Raw genomic sequence first — 21,999 nt, 5'->3', positions numbered from 1 at the left:
TGGGGAATACACCTGAAGCCACGGGACAAGTCCTATGGATCGTGGCCAGAAGTATGTGATGGATTCTATGGCGAGCCTTCCTGACTGGTGGCCTAGGATGCTGGTTGTTGTAAATGCATCTTATGTCAATGTTGCCGAATTAATACCTGTCAGTTTTCCCGTGATTTTTTGGTGGTAGCAATGAGAGTGATCACTCAACATACGTTGTCATGGATGAAATGGAATGAAGATATGTTCAAAGACAGAGTTGACTGCTACAGGTTCGGTGTCTCAGTGACAAATGAACAATAACATATTCCTGACGCTCCAAGCAAATGTTGAAGCAGAATCAGCACAAAAAAATTTGATCTTATGACAATGTGTGTTGATTTACATTGAGGACCAATGGTTCTAGAATGTTATAGAGACAACATATCACGCTACCCTAAATGCTATAGATACAACATATCATGTTACCGTAAGTGTTTAGTCAAGTGATCGGTACCACCATTTTGTAGAGCTCAAGTCTGCATCCAATGACACACGTTCTCAGGCCACCATTCTCCGAGCTTCCATTCCTTGTGCTACTGGCCATGACTGTAGTTAGATCTCGTTGCACTGTCACACTAGCTATTCCGCAAATTACGTCGCTGCAGTGATCATATGATTGTATACAAAAACAACTTATCATATGAAAAATTGCTTTGCTGTCACTTATTCATGAAGAAGGCCATCTCTTTATGCTCGGATATCTGTATTAGCTGTCCATCTGGTAACTATCCTCTGTTGATAAATCAAGAAACGATCCTAGTATCTGAACCATCAAGCTACCCGCTGGAAAAACAAACAAACAAAACAAGAATCTTCTCATTTTCAGAACAAATCGCTACCTTAAATGTAAGGCATAGATTGACTATACAACTTTGAACTTTGACCGTAATTTTACTTTTGAACATTATATTTTTAATAGCTACAAAATCACAGCAATCAGAAAGTGCTTTCATATATGAATCAAAATGGTATCTTGTGTAACATTCCCGCATCTGATTGAATCGGTTGTTGGTCCCCTTGAACTTGGACAGCCAAACTACGCCCTATGTTTCCAAGCAAGTACTACAGCGATGGATCCTTCATATCTTGCAGTATAAGTAATCATTAATTTTCACCATTGAAATTTTGTAATGTTGAACGTTAGTAGCGTAATGTAAGGCATAGTTTGACAAACAAATAAAACAAGAATCATCTTCTCTTTTTCAGAACTACTCTCTAGTGTAAATGTAAGGCATAGTTTAACTGTCCAACTTTGAACTTTCTTCTTTTGCAACATATCTTTATAATAGCTACAGAATCATAGTCATGAGAAAGTGCTTTCTTATATGAATCGAATGGTGTTTTATGCAACATAACCCAGATACAACTGATTGATTGTTGGTTCGCTTGGACTTGGACAGCCAAATTATGCCCTATTGTTCAAAGTAGAGACTCTTCAAAGTAAGTACTCCCTCCATCCCAAAATATAAGGCACGGAAATTTTTGCAGGGTCTTTGATGCACAACTTTGACCACTAATATATATTAAAATATATGGATTGAGAATGTATAAATGGCATTGCTGCATTGCTCTTGAAATTTTCTTTCATTTCATATATATTTATTCAAAATTTATGGATAAATTATAAGTACAAATTGTAGTCAAAGTTATAATCGTTGACCAGCAAAATTTAAGGGCGCCTTATATTTTGGGATGGAGGGAGTATTACAGTGATGGATCCTTGATGTCTTGTACTATACCTAATCATTAATTTTGAACATTGAAAATGTGCAATGCTAAATGCCGCTAAGAACATGGTGATTGGTTAGTAAGTACCTATGATGAAGATAGCTCCCACAAGTCCTGTAATGCCCCATCGCTCACCATGAATTACCCATGCAAAAGCAGCACCCCATACTGGTTCCAGACCATAAATTATGGCAGTCTCTGTGGCTGACACGTCACGCATAGCAACAACCTGATGACAAAGAGAAGTCTCAGAAAGAATCAAAGAAGTGTTGCTCGGAAAATAAAAACCAGACATCAAGACTAATGCTGACCTCTGCCCATAAACAAAAGGTAGTTGATAGTATGCCTGTGTATAGTATTGCTAGCCAAGGAAATGATGCCATCACACTGAATAACTCTGTTATTGTCCGTAATTTTAAATTCCACTGTACTACACTCCGGAGGAAGAATTTAACAACAAACGAGGCTGCCGCCACAAGAGCTACAACAAGCACCTGATTGTGCAAACTTCTTAGAGTACTTACAGAAGAAAGTGGAAAGAATTCATGAGATAAATGCAAGACAAGGTGATGTTTAGTCTGAAAACTAACCTGGCATCCGACAAGGGCTAGGAAATTCTCTTTCTTTATATTTCTGACAATATGCTCGGTTCTGAGCATATGAATTGCGAAACAAAAGGCACTAAGGAGGGTCAGAAGATCACCAACCTAATAACAGTGTGGAGAGACAAGATCAACGAACATATTATGTGCAAGTTGTGCAGCTATTGCCAACAAAATAAATCAAGGACTCAAATTGTACACAGTGACACAGTAATCTTGACATAGAACAATATGACAGGGCATAGACAAATAAAAACAGAAGGACAAACTCGTAGACCTGTTCGCGTAGATCAGTCAACTTACACAAGGAGGAGAACCACTTAGCTCAAGAATACCAACCCCAACAACTGATAAAAATGCGCCAAGCCATGTATATGCAGGTATTTCTGCTCCAAGAATACCATCCAAGAAAGGGACAATGATCACCTGAACATGTTTGAGTAAAGAACATGCACCATATATTATACGGAAATACTTTATTGGAGTAAGCTTCAGAACAGATCTTACAGTGAGGGCAGAGATGAAAGATGCACGGCCAGCATCAGCTGTGACTAACCCGATAGACTGAGCTACATAAGCAAAGGTTACCCAAATGCCCAGCTCTACTCCTCTAATGAACACTTGCATGTCTCTCAGGGACTTTAGCAAGAATGGCACAAAAGGAATGGCAGCGATAGTGAAGCGTAACATATTGAAAAGGTCAGGATCCAACATAGTCTGGGCGTCTTTAACAACCGAAATGTTGCTTGCTGGAAGAAAGAAAGAATGCCTTGTGATTACTAGAAATGCAGGATTTCAATGTTGCATAAATATAAAACACATCCATGCCTTGCCGCTTCTGTCTGCAATAACGTCAAACAGATGGTGCGCAGCATTGTGATTACTAGAAATGCAGGGTTTGCCGTGGCTGAATTTGTCCGTACCAAATATGAGGGCGAGAAGATTGAGCAAGAAGACGCTCCTGGCCTTCCTGGGCACCAAAGACGCCACCTTCCGCCATGCGGCGCTCGCCCGCCGCCTCGCCGTCCACCGGGGCGGCGGCGGGGGCTCGCGCGTCCCTGGCGGAACCGCCTTCCGCCTCCAGCTCTCGCCGAGCACCTTCCTCGAGGGGAACTGCTTCGCCGGAGGAAGTGCAGATCCGTCGGACGGGGAGAGTGAGGAGGTGGCGAAGGGCGACAGGGGGAGGTGGCGTCTGTTCGGTAGGGGTGAGGTCGGCGTGCGGGGCAGAGGCAGGTAGCGAGGGCGTGGCGGGTGGGCTTGTCGAATGCAGGGGCGCCATGGGCGGCGAGGATTTGGAAGCTCCGAGAGGAGCATCCCGCCGGTCGCCGGAGGAGGTGCGGCGAGGCTGCCAGTGTTTGTTTTGTTTGTTGTGTAGGAAGTGCACGGCGAAGCAGGCCCCACGCACACACCTCGCTCAGCTCCACACACAAACACGTGTGCAAGGATACACTCCAAATAATGCGGCTAGCCACAGTTCCTAAATTGTGTCTCACAAAAGATGGAATTTTTTTAATATTTTTTCCACGTCTATGGTGATTTACTTCGTCAATCTCAAGATCAGCCGGACCAGTTTTTTCTCTTCTGACCCCTCTCCGGTCTGGAAAGGAGTGGAGTTTGGCATTGAGCTTCTGAAGAAAGGAATCATTAGCCGGATACGAGATGGAAGAAGCACCCAATTTATCCGTGACCAATGGATCCCTCGTGACGATGGACTAAAGGTTACAATTCTGAAAATGAACTCTCGCCGTCGCTGGGTGAATCAGCTCATTAACCATGAAACCAAGACTTCGAACACTAGCATCCTCCGTGGGTTGTTCTACGAACATGACGACCAAGCTATTCTCAACATTGAGTTACCAAGACAGTCCCAAAGCGACAGGATCGCCTGATACTATGAGAAAAATGGCATCTTCTCGGTGAGGAGTGCCTACCGCCTCGCACTAAACCTGAAGCACCAAAACCGTGATTCTGCAGCTGTAGCAATGCCCTGAATGGAATAGGCATGTCTGGAACTCCATCTGGAAAGCCAGAGTGCAACCGAAGATTAGGGTATTTGGTTGGACACTTGCCACTGAAACCTTGGCCACGAAGAACAACAAGTGGAGGAGGAACACCGGAAACCAATGATCGATGCTCCATACTGCGGCAATGGGACCGAAGATGCTTTCCACGCGACGGTCCTCTCGCACAAAAGCCATGGCACTCGGGCAGTCCATGCTTAAGAAATGGAACTTGCCAAGTGAATGCAAATTCAGACATCTCGGGAAGGACCGGCTCCAAATTCTTGTTGGCCGGAGTCGATGAACTCAATTCTTCAAGAATCCTGCTACTCATATGACCGTCTTGGCATCTGAGGAATGATATCATCCACCATGATGGCAGAGCGACAATCGAGAGATCCACCTCCTTCCTGGAAACTTATGACATCATGGTGGCGGAGATCTAGACTGAGGCTACTGATCGCAACGCGATACTGCCTACTAGAAATTCTTTGGTGTCCTCTGCTTCGGCCTCTTGGTCTGCGCCTTCTGAAGGATGGATCAAAATAAACACCAATGCCTCTTTCATCGGGAGCGAGAAGCCTGGAGGTGCGGGTGCGGCCTTCTGAACGATGGATCAAAATAAACACCAATGCCTCTTTCATCGGGAGCGAGAAGCCTGGACGTGCGAGTGCGGTGGCCAGGGACTGCCAGAGGCGTGCGGTCATTGCAGTGTGTTGCCTGATTATCAGATGCCATGATGCACAGGATGTTGAAGCCAAGGCGGCCCTCCTGGGGATCAAACTGATACATAACCTGGGGTTTGATAAAATTATCCTGGAGCTTGACTGCACTACTGTTCGCCAAGGCCTTGCGCTCACATGATCTGGACATGTCTCCGCACTGGTGGACACCGGAGGAAACCAAGTTGCTGCTGAAGAATCTGAGAGAGTTTGATATTGTGCATGTTAAGAGAGAGAGAGCAACTGAGTGGCTGATGTACTTGCCAGCCTTGCCAGGTCGGCTGGAAGTTGCATCTGGACTGATCATTTCCCTAATCTTGTTTCTGATATTGTAACACGGGAAGCCCCTCTGAATGTTGAGACATTGATAATATAAAGCTCTCTTTCTCTAAAAAAAAAAGGTTTGCTTGTTTTCTTTGTGGTCCCATGGGTCCTCATCCAAATTATTTTGGAGTTGAACATGAATAGCTCATTCGTTGTTCGGGTTATATGAAATCTCTCGCAGCCTCCCACCCTAGATCATAGATTCCATTATCACGCTCATGTTCTACAATCATATTGTGCACGAGAACTAAAATGTGCAGAAAATAGTTAGGAACTTTCTTGATACTATTTAAGCATTTAGCAAAAATGTGTAGAAAATTATTCTATTGTATCTCACCTATAATTTTCCTCATGATCGTTGCAGGAAGCAAGGGGCAAGTATCGAGCCCAAGTTGGCCGAGATCAATGGCCAAAACATTAGGCTCGTAAAAAAAAAACTAATCCCCGGACCAGGAGTATGATTGCCTGCTTGGCGGCTGAGAATGAAGCCGCACAACCTTTTGCGCATGACACACCCTACTTCTACATCCAGCAGCATTATGAAGGAGAAGATTTCCGAGGGGCAAAACTACAACACACATGACCATCACCTCGACGTAAAAAGGAAAACACCCACATCCATGATCTCAAGCATGACAAGGCAAATCTCCATGCATATCGAGTGCAGCTGCCCATGGGAGGACATCATCAAGGCCCTTAGAGAGCGTTTAGAGGTTGTTGATGGGGCCATCAATACATGCATTCTGGGGCTGTCATCATGTAGGCATTGGGAGAAACTCTGTTTCAGCAACCTGTTCCAGAGGAAACTAAGCATGTCACATAGTAGGAGGAGAGAAGATCTCCTCTGGTATGTTGGCCTCTTCCTTTTACTTCATGTTGCTCTCTCTTAATTGTTGTATGAGGTGGGTTGCGCTTTTGTAACTATCTTGATTTGCTGCATTATACCTATGTCTATGAGACTGTTATCCTGCAGCTATTTAAACATATACGCCCTCCGATCCATATTAATTGACTTCAATATGGATGTATCTAGAACTAAAATGTGTCTAGATACATCCATGTTAGAGTCAATTAATATGAACCGGAGGTAGTATATGTTTCATAATTATGTTATTGTTTCTTTAGAACATGGAAGGTCAACATTTTATGAACTATATTCCACAAGAAAATCACCATTAAATCTACTTGGTAGTTTCGTACATTAACTAGTTCAAATTCTGATAATATTTTATTCAACAATGTATACTTCCTTAAGTTTCTAAAATTTGAGATTAAACTCAGATGTATTGGAATAATTAGTCACTAAATAATATCTTGCAATATCGCATTAAATTCACATCAAAAGAGAAGAATTGCAAACAAGAGAGGGGAAAATTGCAAATGTACACTCTCCACCTCTCTTCGTTTGCTCTCACTCCGGGCCACTAAGTTAATGATCTACCTGTTACCACTTGTTAGTCCCACCCATGCCAGGACTCTGCCCAATAACGATTAAAGAGGCTTGACTCCAAGGAAATGATCCACGTGGGCATTCGCATGATTATTTGAAAGACGAGGAGAAAAGTGATAAAAATTAGGAAAACTGATTAGTTTTAAGGAAACAAGGGCACAAGAATAAAAATCTTGTTTAATACTTCCATCGATAACCTCCGAGGTAATACCTGTAGCGCCTCTCAATATGGAAGTGTAAGGTATCGACCCATGTGTGGGTAAGACATCTATCTTGTCAATCAATTTATGTCACTTAGATAGCCTTCCTTACACTTTGATAAATTTAGAGTATAACAAATGTTAAAAAGCTACATCAGTAAATTAACCAAATTAATGATGGTTTGTAGCATTGAAAAATAAAAAATTCTACCGCACGAAAAACGAATCCCCGGACCAGAACGCACAGTTTTGCTATCCGAAATGCGGCCCTAGAACGAACAATTTTGCTATCCGAAATGCGGCCCTCCGTTGCGGATGGCCTTGGATGACAAAACTAACCACACGAGTCAAATGAAGGAATAATACTGAAATGAATCTGATGCTACTTGGCATGGAATCACTTCAATCGGAACACTGTGTCAGTTGGTTAAATAAGCCCCATACTATTCATTTCTATGATTGACCCTGATGCACAGCATTTCAGTCACCTTTGGAACCTGATACTGCTTGTATTGGTAAAATGTAGCCTACCATTGCAGACAGAGTTAAGGCACTGGAGACTTGCAAAAATCATACATTGCAAAAAAAAGTACCTTGTTAGAAAATGGACTGGAACAAGCATTCATGCACAGCCGCTGCACATGGAGCCATATGCAGCTTCACTGTTAGACTCGTTTCTCAGCAAAATAGACCACACGACGGGATGTAGTGTCCCAAAACAACAGTAACAGAGATCAAACAATATTCCATCAGGGGCGGAAGCAAAGATCACACAAATCATGCAACAATCACACAACCTTACAACAAGCGTACCTTGCCACAAAATGAACTAAAACAAACATTCATGAACAGCTGATAAACAACATCAGTAGAGCGGATGCAAAACTATGACCGATGAAAGAGATAACTGAAATAATACATAACTGTTCCCACGTGGATAACTGAATATGTTAGCTACAATAAGCGTACAAGTACTTAGGTGGGAGCAGACAGTAGCATCAAGGCCAGAATAGGTTTGTTTTCATAACCTTAATTTAGTGGAAACGGAAATCACAGTACCGGAAGAGAAGCTGCTGAACAAGGCTGAAAGGACGATCCTCAATAGATTCCTGGCCGCAGATAATATTCACCATGCCACCTCTTAGGTTATACTCGCACATGTCACCCTCATCCAGAAAATCTACCATGTATATGCAGTCTCCGTCAACAGACGGAAGCTTATCTGCATCAAGAGACACACACCTCTCTTCACCGAGGAACAGCGCACGGCGGCCGAGGCTCTCGACCTCCTCCAACAACTTGTGCTCAACGTTGACTCTGAAAACTTTCATGGTTTGGTCCACATAGCGAATGAGCAGCAGTTCCCCAGAAGACTCGACGAGATAATGCAATTCGCTGTCGTCTCCCTCTGCATCCGGCGACCACTTGGCTATGGCCAGGTGCTCTGCTGGCGTGACAAACTTGAATACACATCCACCTTCATTGACACAATATATGTTGCCCTGGAAGCTAAGCATGCTCATCAAGTAGATACCAATGTCCTCTTTAAAGTCCTTCTCTGTGAATACATCGCTGGATTGAGCAGCAGAAAACAAGGTGCCTCTTCTCCACAAGAAGAGCCTGAAATGAGAGCCTCCGCTCACCGCGGTATGCCATGTTGTATTTGTATCCATGAAACTTGCAGGTAGCTGCGCGGCAAAGTGGATGATGTCACCTGTGAAGGGGTTGAGGACACGAGCCGAGTGCGGGGGCTCCCTGTCCGCGAGGACGAGAAGACCGTCAGAAGCATCGACAAGGATGTGGTGGCGGAGCACCGGGAGGCGCAGCTGGCGGAACCGCCCGGTGGGACCGTGGAGGAAGAGGCGGGCGTCGTCGTCGTCGCTGTCGGATTTCAGGTCGACCATGACCCAATGCCGTGGGCGGAATCGAAGATCCGCGACTGCGTCGAGTGGAGATGGCTTGGCGATGGCGGAGCGCCAGCTGGGGCAGACAGCCCTCATGTCCATGTACGCGTCGACACCGCCGGTGGTGGAGAGGACGCAGTTGGCGATGCCTTGGACGAGCTCCGGTGGAAGCGACGGCCAGTCCGGAATGACGGATGGTTCATCGAACCTGGTGCTGCCGAGCGGCCGCGGCTTCCCCCATTCGCCCCCCTTCTCCATTGATGCGCCTGAGTCCTCGGCAGGCACCTCAGCCCGCCGCCTCGCGCTCAGGGGCAGGGATCCAGATTGGCGGCGGCGACGGATCAAGCTTGTGTGAGGCGGCTGGGACTTGGGGAAAGAATCTCGCTTTCACTCCTCGGCGCTCGGTAGCGGCTCTGCTGGAAGGCGTCAGGCCTTGTTTACTTCTCAGTTTTTTTTTTGTCTGGGAGGGGAAATTACGGGCCCACGAGTAAATCCTGAAAGTTCCCGAGCGGCCCGTTTACTTCTCATATATTTTTGGGTAATTTACCGGTTCATCCTAGAACTTCCCGATCCGGTAAGCGTCATCCTCGTGTATCCTCGCGTATCCTCACACACGAGGGTACCCCGTGTTTCGGCAATCCCTATTCCCCGCTCATAGCGGGAGCGATTCGCTCCCGCCTGAAGCGGCGGACGGGGTGGGCCGGCCCATTAGTGCCTACATGTACGGTTTTTTCTTTCATTTTCGGTTTTTGCTGGGCTTTTCCATGTTTTTTCGGTTTCTGGTTTGTTTCTTTTTGGTTTTTGCTGGTTTTGTTGATTTCGAAATTTGTTCAGATTTGTTTCTTGTTCAGATTTAAAGAATGTTCATACTTATAAATTTGTTTAAATTCGAAATTTGTTCAAATTCAAAATTTATTCAAATTTAAAATTTGTTCAAATCCGAAATTTGTTCAGATCCGAATTTTGTTCGGTATTTAAATTCATTGTTTTCAAATTGTTCCATTTTGAATTTGTTCGATTTTGAATTTTGTTCAAATTTTCGAGGTTGTTGGTCGATCGCATGACAGCCATGTTCGTACATGGGCCTGGCCCATCAGCCAGCACTTGACGCGGCGCTAGCGCCCCGCGCCGCTTAAAGCGCTCCCCCGTGTTTCTGGTCGTGGAAAAGGGAAGAGAGACGCGACGGGCGACGGCGGCGACAGAGCCGACGACGGCGGGGAAAGGAGACGGCGGCGGGCAAATCAAGACGGCGCCGACGACATCCTCCTCCGGCGACTAGTCCTTGGTGAGTCCTCGCGCCTCCTCCCCTTTTCCCCTCCTCCCTAGCTAGGGTTTCTTGGGGCCGCTGCCGTCCGCGACCGGGAGCTCGTCTTCGCCGTCGCCACTGGTGAGTCCGTGCCAGATCGACGTGCAGCCATCGGCCACGATCTCGAAAATGGCATGGTGTGGATCGTGGCAAAGTGATTACTCTGTATTCGAAAATGGCATGGTGTGGATCGCCAAGTGGTATTCCTGATAGAATCTTAGCTCCATCCATGCCTACTTAAATAGCTTCTACTACTTTTACTTTGATTTTTCACATCTGATATGTGCAAACTTACAGCATGTATCATTCACTGTGCTTTTCAGTTTTGCCTTTAGTTGCTCATGTAGTATGTCAGTAGAGTTTGTTGGTGCAAGGAATTGTAAGCAGTATCTGGATTCCACTGCATGGAACTCATCAGTGGGATAATGCACATGTAGTAGTACCCTCTCATCAACCAAAAGTAAATAAAACTGGTGTGCATCATACTCTTACTCCTTGTCTCCATGTACTCTGGATTCCAGTTAGCTGACACTTCATGGGTTTTCAGGTTTAGTAAGCCCTAGTTTGGGAATTTGGTGTTGATTGCAGTTTTGTGCATACAGAGAACTCTAATGCGCCAATGCTACCAGATTCCGTATGTCAATTTATTTTCACTTCAGCTTTAGGTATCCTATTTCTTTATTCTTCAGTCTGGAACTTTCTGTCAGAATGGAAGAACTATTGAACTTTTGCATTAGGATTTTCCCTTTTAACATCTGTAGAAAACAATCAAGTGAAACTCTTATGTTTGGAACTTTGGATTGGCTAGGATTTCTCAGCACACATTTATTGTTTACCATATATATACATTCTGTAGGAAGTCAAAGTTTGGCTTGGCGAATTGATCCACTGATTCAGGCTCTCTTTTAGATGCACGTTCATAATTATGTATGGCAACCTGAAAAATAGTTAAAACCGTGCATAAATAATGCACATTGTTGTGTGTTCTTTATGTCACCCTTGAAATCAGTTAGCACTGTACTGTGGCACATTTTTAGTTTGGTTCCACTTCAATCAGTTTATTAATACCTTGTTTGATCAACCGTGACAAGAAGGCTAATTAGTAGCCTTGAGTTTACTTGTCTGTGCAACCATCCATGCCTACCTTAAATAACTTCTACTACTTTTACTTGTCTGTGCAACCACTGGATGATTTCTGTTGGCTATTAGGAAAAGCATTAGTTGCTAAGCTAAATTTAAGTTTTACTTGTCTGTTCTGTTTTTATATAACTGGGTGATCAGACTGCTGCTTCTACCGTCCTACAAACTGCTGCTAGATACTTGTTGTTTAAAAAATAATCCAGTCTATAATAAGTCCCCGGTATTTTGTACTTCGTAGCATGAACCCAGTTTGAGTAAAGTGATGTTAATTGCTTCCTGTCCTCACTGCAATCTTTTCTTTCCCATGCCTAAATGGTTCTTCAAAAGTTTCAATATTAAGTCAAAAAGACCAATTTATTCAAGATAAATTCAGATTTTGCAGTAGGTTGGTCTTATACATCAAATTTAATGTATTTTTTTATAGACTAGTACAAATGCCCGTGCGTTGCCACGGGTACTCAAATTTTATTTCTCATTACACATATGTAATTCACAACTAAAAAGAAAGAAAATCGATAAAAGAAGAGGCAAAGCAAGAAAAGAAAAAGAAAAAAAAGGAAATAAACGAGCCAGGCTGGAAGCCAACCCAGCTCGGCACCTTCCTCGAACGAGCATGCACACAGCCTGTCAATCCCCAAACCCTTGTCATCCTAGCTACGGACCCTAGCGGAGGAATCGAGTGCTCCCTGGCAAACTGATGGCAGAGGACAAAGCGCGGACTTGCATGGAGAATACGAGCAGGTCCCCGCACGTGCTCATAAAATCAGCCAGGGTGCAACCAACACGCGTCCGATGACGCATCAGGCAGCGGCGGCAAGGTTCGATGCACCATGTCGGGGTCCTCCCAACCCATTCAAGGCAATGAACTCGATGCCCTCGCGTTGGGCGGCGAGGGAGCCGGCGAGGTCTGCTGCACCGACGATGCTAATTCCGGCGCATCCAGAGACGGTGGAGGGGACATCATCGTGTCTAGAGGCATTGGCGGAGAAATTTGGTAAGAAGCACGCTGCTTTATATTGGTGCTCCCATGCCATCTCATTCTATTCTCCTTCCCACCAAACTTTCTTCTCTCAAGTGAAGTCATCATGCTTGTGACTTTAACTATCATGAGAGTTCACAACAAATTAAAGAAATCATTATCTTTGGAGAAACTATAATACATGCAGAATTGTTGATACCAGTACTTTTAGAATTTTAGCAAAATTTAAATAGCAACTTCAATTTATAGGATAATCGAGCTATCTTACCGATCTAGTCACACAATTCAATTATTCTTCAGAACACGGGTCATCACTGTAGTCATTTGGACTGCCTTAAAGTGAAATTGGACAAATAATTTACCCCTCCAATATTATTTCCTCCTACACATGAATGACTTGATTATGTATCCTTGGCTCCTGCAAACATTTGAGAATTGCAACAAGTGGTGAGGGGAAATCCGACGTGACAATCCGCCACCACAGCTGTCGGTGAGCTCACGATGCGGAGGTAGCCTCAGCGACCCGGAGGATGGCATCGGCGATAGCAGCATGGCTGTCACAAGTGAAATAGCAAGCATTTGTTAGTTGGGTTGGCTTGTTAGTTTTCAAGACGCGATTTACTCGCTTAGCTCGCGAGTTTCGAGCTTTATGTCCAACCCTAATTGCAGCAATCACCAACCCACTTTTGACAATAATAATTGGGGTAGTCTTCATTTCTGCTTGAGGGTGTTGAAATATCTAGACACTTTCCAAAATAATTTTTCAAGGTTCAAAAACCAAAAGTAGATCCTATTTTTCTGTCATTTCCTTCTTTTGAATGCAGAATGAAAGCAGGATCAACACATAAGAAACCTCCAAGGTATTCATTTATCACACAATTATTTTTGAATACATTGAACCAAGATTTTTGTGTTCACCCTTTAATTATTTATTAGGTGTGTGAGCCATACAGACATCAGCGAGAAACAAAGGAAATTGACACGCTATACTGATTCCTGATAAAAAAGAATACTACACGCTTGCTTGGCGAGGCAAAATTACTGAACCAAAGACACTTCAGACGAATATTGCAAAATAACTTGCCACGCAACAAAATGCGCGATACCTAGACCGATACAAATATCCAAACAACTTTATGCAAAATCATACAGAAAAAATCTCACTAAAATATCATCAACCCAAAGAAATAAGTTAAATAGGTATCACATACCTTGAAGTTTTTTTTAACAGGAAACAGAGCAGCCTCTCCATTGTTGTGATCCACAGATGTAAATAAGCCACAACAGATTCCTGACAGTAGTCCGCATATATCAGAATTAAAACATCATCAGGACATTATTCAACCGCTTGAAAAACAAAATACTCCCTCCGATTCATAACAAGTGTCGGAAATTTTGTACTAAGTTGGTACAACTTTTATACTAAGTTCCCGATATTTATTATGGATAGGGAGTAATAAATTTGAGTGAAGAGAGTGGTACTGTTTTGTCCTTTGAGAAGAGAGATGTCATATTTTTCCTGACAGTGGAAGAAATAATCTGGAAAAGCTGTATACCTGCCGAAGACTATTCTAAGGATATGGATTCAATTCACGTAACCACCATAAAAGCTGGCAATGAGTCTTTGCATACGAACCTTCATGTTAAAATTGTATGGCTTAGTGTGTAAACTGTGTAAAGACTGAAGCTCTGATCCGAGGTTTACCAAAACATGAAAGCACCTTATGTATTTTCTGAATCTAAACCCAAATGTGGTCAGCTAAGCATTGATTGCATCCCACCAAAAAAGAAACGGAACAATGATATAAGAATCAAACATTTGCATCTCGCTAATTAATCAAACACCAACATAGAAAATCCTAACCCTTAATTTTGCCTGGACTATTGCAAGAAAGCAGCATAGAAGAAGCACCATTGGTTGCTCCAAATTTCTATGGATTATCTTTCATACTACCAACAAAACAACCACACGCGTGACACTGCCATTTCAGCCTTGCCTTTACACGTCCCTTGGATAATAGAAGGGTAAACATAGTAACAAATCAAGGCAAAATTTGGCCAAACTAATATCTGAGAATGATACCAAAAAAAAAACTTCGTAAATCTATATGATATAGTACAGTGAAAAAAATACTCCAAGCAACTGATTTCGAGTCCCTCATGCGTCTCCTTTCCTAAGGCATAGTGCCCTGTGCCAAAACTATCTACAAGAAGGAAAATCAGATCAAATTAGCATATTTTACCGAGCAGAATATCCAAGCTTGAAGAAAAAGTCAAGAACGGCGCGAGGAACCAGAGCACAAACAACACCAACGAAACAGGTCAAACCAGCGAAGCCTCACAAGCGACAGAGGAGGAAGCACCGCCGCCAGCTGTCTGGACGCTGTCCGCCTCAACCACTCGCATCTCCGGAGAACCTAGCAGTAGTAACACGAGCAATTAGAACAAAAAATGAAATATGAGCTATCCAATTCCATTAACAATCATAGAATTATAACTGAAAATAGAAAAAAGTAGTCTTCCAGTGATATCTTGAAAAACTAATTTGCAGTACACTTCTTTCAGGACTCAAATTCATGCAAGTAGTTGGTTACAAGTTACGACGGATGAATTTACGGAGTGTACAATACTAAACTCGGTATAATGTATAGATACTGAAGTCCATAAACTATATAATAGTACTCAAGCGCCAAAAAATAGATCCAAATAAACTGGTTCCAAGGACCACAGAAGGATAATACAAATATCAGAGAAGGTACAACAAGAAAGACTAAAATTTTCCTTAATAAAAATACTGAATGTTGGGTATTTCACTGCCAAAACCACATCAACAAACTTCGTGTACGCGAAAAGCAAACTCCCCCAGGTGGATTGTCGTAGCAATATTGATGTTGGGCAAGAAAAAAGATATATAGTGTTTATACATGAGGGGAGAAGCAACACACAATTTCTCCACTCTCAGTGTCCTTTTCGTTTTGAGGTCGTGTGAAGTGACAGAATTTCCGTCTTACTACTTACATTTTTTCCATTCTTAGGTGTGACTACAGTTTTCTATCAAGTGTATGAATTATTTATGTTGTTTTTCAGATTTCTGCAAACTGAACAATATATAAAAAACTATCTTTGTAGCTTATGATTTCTAGCTAATGTCCAGCAATGCTTGTTAACATCTACTGCCCGTGTCTAAAAGACAATATAATTAAGGATGGAGGGAACAAGAATTACCTGCAGCCCTAAATTTGCAGTATTACACACAGATGTGAGACTCACGAGATTATTTCAAATAGGAACAAGTACCCAGAGTTCAGAACTTCAGTCTATTCATACAAACTATGGCATCAGAGCCCAGAAGGTAAACAAGATTCAGGCTATACCTTGTTACAGAACTTGAGTAGCTTTTGTCATTGCTCCAGCCACTGTCATTGGCTTTCAACTGCTCAGAAAATGATTAAGAACACAATACTATAACTTCATGAAACATGGAAAACACTATACATATTAGTCCCCCATGAATCTCTGAGACTGTGATCACATCTTATGTAATATGCATTCCATGCAATGGCAGTTGCAGATTGGACTCGTCCATGCAATGCCCTTGCCAATCCAGAGGCGGTGGCATTATTGGCAGAGAAGGTGGACTGGCAGGTGGACTGGCTGCTGCAATATTGATACATAAAAATTGAATACTTTCCAGCTTTTAAATTTTGAACGAGCTAATTCTCCAGGTTCATGAAAATCTATGCAGGGCTATGATAAATTTGTACCTAAACTTTCGCTAAAGATTGTCGGCAAACTCACCACAGCATCACAGACTCATTTCAATGAATTCGAAGTAACACATACAAAATTGCACAGAACAAATATTCTACCAAGAAACGAACAAGCCTCAGTTATACCTTGCAAGATCGATCGTTGGTCCAGGATTCCAGGTAACATGCTTGGCCTGCAACAATTTCAACTGACCTTGTAAAATCAAGATAATCTCAAGACTTCAGAGAATCAAGAAGCCTCAAACATGAAAAAAGTGACCTCTGAAAGTCTGTAATACATGCCTCCGGCGGAAGACAGAGATGGGAGCAGGACGGTGCAGGGTGCTGATCCTGATCCATACGCGGCTGACTCACACGGCTACCTCAAGTTGCGGGCACCTAGTCCGTTTGCCGACCGCTGAGCCGAGCACAAACATCAATCGATGGCTATGTCTGGGTGGGCGTCGTTGGGGCGAGTACAGTGCGTGAGGACATGGAAACAACCCAGCACGGGAAGCGTGGGGGTGCGCCGGTAGCGAGCCTCGGGGCTTAGCTGTCTGCACATGGTCAGCGAGCCGGGGGCAGACGCATCCAGGCGTGCGAGATGGGGGTTGTGGGTGCGTCCGGGCGGGCGAGGTAGGGTGCTGCATTCAGGCCGACCAGCAGGGGAATGGCGGCGACATCCAAGTGTGCGAGATGGGGATTGCGGCCGCATCCAGGCGGCCGATGTAGGGAGGCGGCGGCGGTTTACAGGTGAGTAGGTTGTGAGCGGTTCCGGCGTTGGAGAGAGCAGAACCGGGCATGCGAGGATGGAGAAGGAGGAGCGCAATTGAGGGAAGGAGGAACCGAGGATGGACGACGAAAAAGATACATCGATCCGCACAGATGGTTCAATTTGTGGCTTGATTTGCGGGTGGAGCAGTTGCTTGATTTGCGGGCGAGAGGCACTGAAGAGATGGGCGACGACGAACGACCGAAAGGACGACGAAAGTAGGGGGAGAAGGGGGAACATAAGTAGAGATAAGTAGAGATAATATCTGATTGGGGTTTTTCATTGTCCCAGACTAAAATTTTGATTCTGCCTCTGAACATGCATACATTTTTCATTGTCCCAGACTAAAATTTTGACAAATTGGCAGCAGATCGGTTCTTTCATATCTTCCTTGAAACCATCCATCTTATCATTACCCAGCAAGTTGATCAGAAACAGTTTAGTGATATTTTTATTCTCAAGTTTTGGGAAGAATTAAAATACATCTTCTTTCAGAACCCATTGACAGATGAGCAGAGCATGAAACAACTATTGTAACTTAGAAAGTAACATAAATATACTACAAAATAATAAATTATATTAAGCATTATGAAAACTCTCCCACCACAATATGCAGTATTAGGGAAATGCCAGTAGATTGGGACTGCCTACCTATTGTTTTGTCAAAAAAAAAAGCAATTAAAAGTTAAGATAAGATGTGTACTGATGTAGGACCATGAGCGCGCCTACTTCGATTCTGCAGACTGTGTCCTTGGCAACTGCGGCAACTGCCTCTAATGATGTTTACTCGATCTCTTGGTATTTACTTCAGCAAGCTGCAAACAACAACTTAAGCTAAAGGTCAGTAGAACAACGGAAGGCTTCGGGTCAGCTGAACGATACCGTCAGGTCTAGAATAAAACTTATATTGCTAGCTCGCTCAATGAGAAACAAATCATATGCTATTACAAGGTAGGATAATTTAGTAGGTCTGAAAGTAACATGAAAAAATGCATTTGTTACTGCTTATAGTAATCACGAGCATGCTCTATAATTGAATGCACAGCAAAACCTCAGTCGAAGGGTTCTTTCCGGGCGTTTTTTTTTTTTTTTGCGAATAGGCTTTTAGCACTACTTATAGTAATTATGTAGAGAGGAATTCAAATATATCTCTCAAAAGGAGACGAAGAAAGTCAAAAAGAGATAACACAAGCAAGCAATTTACCACACAAGTTACATGGGCAGAGAGCCATTGATCCTAGATTCAGACATAACTTGAACTCAACAATTCTTAGTTAGTACACTCCGTCTCATATTTAGAAAAAAATGGAGTTTATGGTTTCAGAACTGACAATTGGAGAAGTACTGAAAGCACAAAAAAGGGAAACTCCTGCCATACCGACTAAAAGTAAAAAACATGAAGCTTTAGTGAAAAAACAGTAACAGTTCCCTCATCGAGATCACTACAAATACGTAAATTGATGATTTTATCATCCAGTTGTAGAATAAACAAAGGAGATACCAAATTTAGTGACTAAAGTAATACCCTTCTGAAGGGCATTGCCAGGGAGTGGTATTGCTCAATCAAACTATTCGCCGAGGCTTCTTTTTTTTGACAGAATCAAATACCCTGTTCACACTGGGAAGGCTTGCAATACTTTCCATCACATATACTACGGATTTGAAATAATTCAATTCCTGCAACATAACAACATCTGTAAATTAACGGTACCACTTCAGAGCAAAAGATTCATGAAGCAAACAATTTCACAAGACGGTAACATTAGTAAAGCATTTTAAAATTTATGGTTTTAAAGCGGATGATTGGAGAAGTACCAAAAGTGCAAAAACAGAGAAACTCATGTCATGTCGAATAAGAGTATATCATGACCTTTAATGAAACTATAGTAAAAATTTGATCCTCTACATCACTACAAATACATAAATATATCATTTTATCATTCAGTTGCTAGAATAAAGAAAGAATGAGCTCCAGAATTTAGTGAGTAAAGTAATACCCTCAATTCGTGAACATAATATATCTTACCGGACTATAGTCAGCTACTTCAGAAAAAGTTAGTGATATTAGGGTAACATATGTATAAAATTCAAAAATTTGTTGCAACTTACAAACAGATCTCACACGCCAATCCATGTTATCATGAAGTGATAAGAGCAAAGATAATAAACTGTAAGTAACTGCAGATTCATGATTAGATGCTTGACATTAGCTACTTATTTAAAAAAATCATATCCCACGCTTTATTTATGGAACAGACTTTATGGAATTTGAAGTTACAATCACCAATCAGTTCTCAATGCAAAAAAAAGGGGGGACACCCGGCTACCTTATGAGAAGATAGGGAGGCAAAGTAGGTCCTCTAGGTGGTGTGGCGGGTACTGGGGTGGTGGCACGGCAGATTGGAGGTGTTGAAATGGTCCCAGAATAGGATGGCGAGGAGGAGGCTGAGGTCTTCACCGGAGACAGTGGCGCCATGTGAGATGTCCCACCAGCATTGGCAGATTGTCAGCATCCTCCGCGTCGCCATTGGTAGTTGCATCATCAACGAATTCCGCCTTGCGGCCTTGCTGGACTACGTATGGGCAATTCCGCCTCAAGGATCAGGGAAATCACAGCTTACCACGTCCAGGTATAGTATAAGAAGCGGACAACACACAGGGTCACAACCAACCCCGTAAACAGAAAGGAGCACATGATAATACGAGGCAATAAATACCGTATAGGCCCAGAGCGGAGATTACCGTATGGTTCCGTCCTCCATCCCCCGCATCCGAGAACCAGCCAAGGAAGTGGGGGCTCCTCGGGGATGTCTCACCTTGAGTGAAGCTCCGCATCCGAACCACCTACAGGCAGGCTATCGACCTCGAGGTGGCAGCTGTGGGTGCGGAGGGCGTCGGAGGCGGGCGCGGCAATGCCAAGCTCGATGCGGCTAGGGTTTCCTTGCGCGGCGGCGGCATAGTAGCGACATGGATTCGCCAACCGCGCCGCGCGCCGAGGAAAAGGGAGATGGGGCGACGGGAAGTGGAGAATTAGGCGGTTGGCATCCGCTCTCTACTGCCAAAGGAGGGCGGCGGCCGGCGGCCGGCGGTCGGCGCGAGCGTGAGGATATTTTGATCGGGAGGTAATGAGGCGGCGGGGATTGCGTCCCGGGTGAGGATAGAGGGTTTCGGGTGCGGTTTCCATTCCACTCGAGTTATCTGGGCTTTGGCCCAGTTAGGCCCGCTTGGGACGACGAAACGCGAAGCGGATGAAACATAGGTCGACGTAGTATTGCTGGTCAGCCAGAATAGGGACGACCAAAGTAGGGGAACACGTTCCTTCTTTTTAAGTAATAACTAGTATAAATGGAAGGGCTAGAGATCATGGATATTTAGCACAATTTGGTACTCGTGTGATACATGATCCATTTGAAAGCTCGGGTTCTGGGAGGAATGCAAGGCATGTTCTATAAAAAAAAGGAGAGCACCTGCTCAACAGAAAAATATGGAAGCTTTCTGCTTCTTCTCTGAAAATAAGGAGATCACTGGCAGTCAAAAATATCAGTAATTGTCCCAAGCATTCTGCATTTTCTTTGAAAATAAGAAGAGCACTCACAGTCATACACATCAGTTGGCGTCCCCTGCTAAGTGGAATAAAATTGATCAGCTAGAGCGCCACACCAAATAATATCCATTAATTTTAGCTATTTGCACCAAATTAGGGATTCAAACCCGAAATTACATATTTGGTTAGGACATTTCTTCAGTTAAAGCTTTCCAGCATTAATGTTTACATATGTTCCAACTAAAAGCTAAAAAAACTTACTCGTATAGAGCACAAGGGAGCAAGCGAGTGTTGGAGAGCTTGAGCATACCTTGATGTATCTGGCGAACAATCAGCTTTGACGGTGGTGCACTGAGAAGTAGAGAAGAAGTGAGCAGGCTGAGAAGGTGAACACGCAGAGAACAAATAATCTCATCATAAATACATCACCAAACATATATAATATAAACACCTTAGGATAAATACTTTCAGGAAATATTTGTACATATATACTCCATCATTGAAAGGTAACATCATTACTCATGACCTAGTCAAAATCCAAATGGGAAACAATTATCGGAACAATCAGCTTTGATTGGGCAGAAATCTGAAAATTTATCATGCGTTAAGATTATAAATCCTCGGCCTGGGTAAACTAACTGTAATTGAGCGGCATTGTGCATTCCTTCTTTCAGATTACTGACCACATCTGTCACTTTCTTCATCAGGGGCACAAACACTTTGACAAAATTCTATAGAATCTTAAAATAGGACTTCACAAAAGCCCAAATTTTAGGAAGTTGCACAGGAACCAGGGATGGAAACAGGAAGATGATCCGTCCAAGGTGTTGTGAACTACCTTGGAGGTGACACTGTATAGTAGTATTCATTTGCACCATCGACTGAAAAAAATAGATACTATGCTTTGAAGTAAAGAAACTCATAAATCACTTTATGATAGGCGAATCAATGACGGTGCAATAGATAAACTTACATGAACAAAAGTAGTGCCGTAATCAAATTCTTGAAAAGGATATAGCAATTTACATTCTGAATTGAGTTTCTCTTTACAGTACTAATTTTTGGGGAGTCTCTTTAGTATTACTTTCTTTAGTTTTCCTAGCTAACTATATGGTAACAAAGGGAAACATAAATATTAGGGAATACGAGCAGCTGCAAATAAACACTTTCTCAACAGTCAGCTCAACTATAATGTACTGTTGACCCTTCCCAGATTAGCCAAAACAAGATGCACTCGAGCATCACAACAACAACAAAGGAAAGTGAAGCACAGAAAGCCACCATGACAGCAGAAAGAAAGGAATGCAAGCTAAAGATCAGTAAACTGAACTAAAAAAAATCAAATTCCACAAGAACCTTGTGCTCTATGATGTAGAACATCTATATAAATTACAACGACCTTTTCTCCAGCTGCAGAAAAGATACTATATGGGTAAATAGTGAACGGGCCTCGTATTACCTTACAACAGTTGGATATATGAACGGTGCTGAAAAATGTCAAATTATTAGATCGGGATGAAAAGGAGCACCTATGCCTCGCAGATAGAAA

General features: G+C 43.1%; 2 protein-coding genes across 2 annotated transcripts; both read right to left on the bottom strand.

Moving 5' to 3' along the window:
- Positions 1-722: 722 nt before the first annotated feature.
- On the bottom strand, positions 723-3,674 carry LOC124647117. The gene is made up of 7 exons (XM_047187103.1): positions 3,284-3,674; positions 2,868-3,109; positions 2,664-2,786; positions 2,349-2,465; positions 2,070-2,252; positions 1,846-1,987; positions 723-813 (listed from the first exon to the last, which is right to left on the bottom strand). Exons 1-7 carry the CDS (start codon positions 3,672-3,674, stop codon positions 737-739), a joined length of 1,275 nt encoding a protein of 424 aa, XP_047043059.1. The 3' UTR covers positions 723-736.
- Positions 3,675-7,911: 4,237 nt separating this feature from the next.
- On the bottom strand, positions 7,912-9,326 carry LOC124675553. Its single transcript, XM_047211636.1, has one exon. It carries the CDS (start codon positions 9,216-9,218, stop codon positions 8,091-8,093), a length of 1,128 nt encoding a protein of 375 aa, XP_047067592.1. The 5' UTR covers positions 9,219-9,326; the 3' UTR covers positions 7,912-8,090.
- Between the last annotated feature and the right edge of the window lie 12,673 nt (positions 9,327-21,999).

The sequence above is a fragment of the Lolium rigidum genome, chromosome 1 (genome assembly GCF_022539505.1).
Source record: "Lolium rigidum isolate FL_2022 chromosome 1, APGP_CSIRO_Lrig_0.1, whole genome shotgun sequence".
Classification (NCBI taxonomy): Eukaryota; Viridiplantae; Streptophyta; class Magnoliopsida; order Poales; family Poaceae; genus Lolium; species Lolium rigidum.
The sequence above is the reverse complement of the archived record's forward strand: the minus strand, read 5'-3'. Positions and strand labels throughout refer to the sequence as shown.

Bases quoted from the DNA above. Each gene is read 5' to 3' on its own strand.
- LOC124647117 (XM_047187103.1), bottom strand. From the start codon at position 3,674: ATGCTCCTCTCGGAGCTTCCAAATCCTCGCCGCCCATGGCGCCCCTGC. The intron at 2,787-2,867 runs GTAAGATCTGTT...AAACATGTTCAG, and splicing joins CTTTCATCTCTGCCCTCACT to GTGATCATTGTCCCTTTCTT. The intron at 814-1,845 runs GTACTTACTAAC...TTGTTTTTCCAG, and splicing joins GGGAGCTATCTTCATCATAG to CGGGTAGCTTGATGGTTCAG.
- LOC124675553 (XM_047211636.1), bottom strand. From the start codon at position 9,218: ATGGAGAAGGGGGGCGAATGGGGGAAGCCGCGGCCGCTCGGCAGCACC.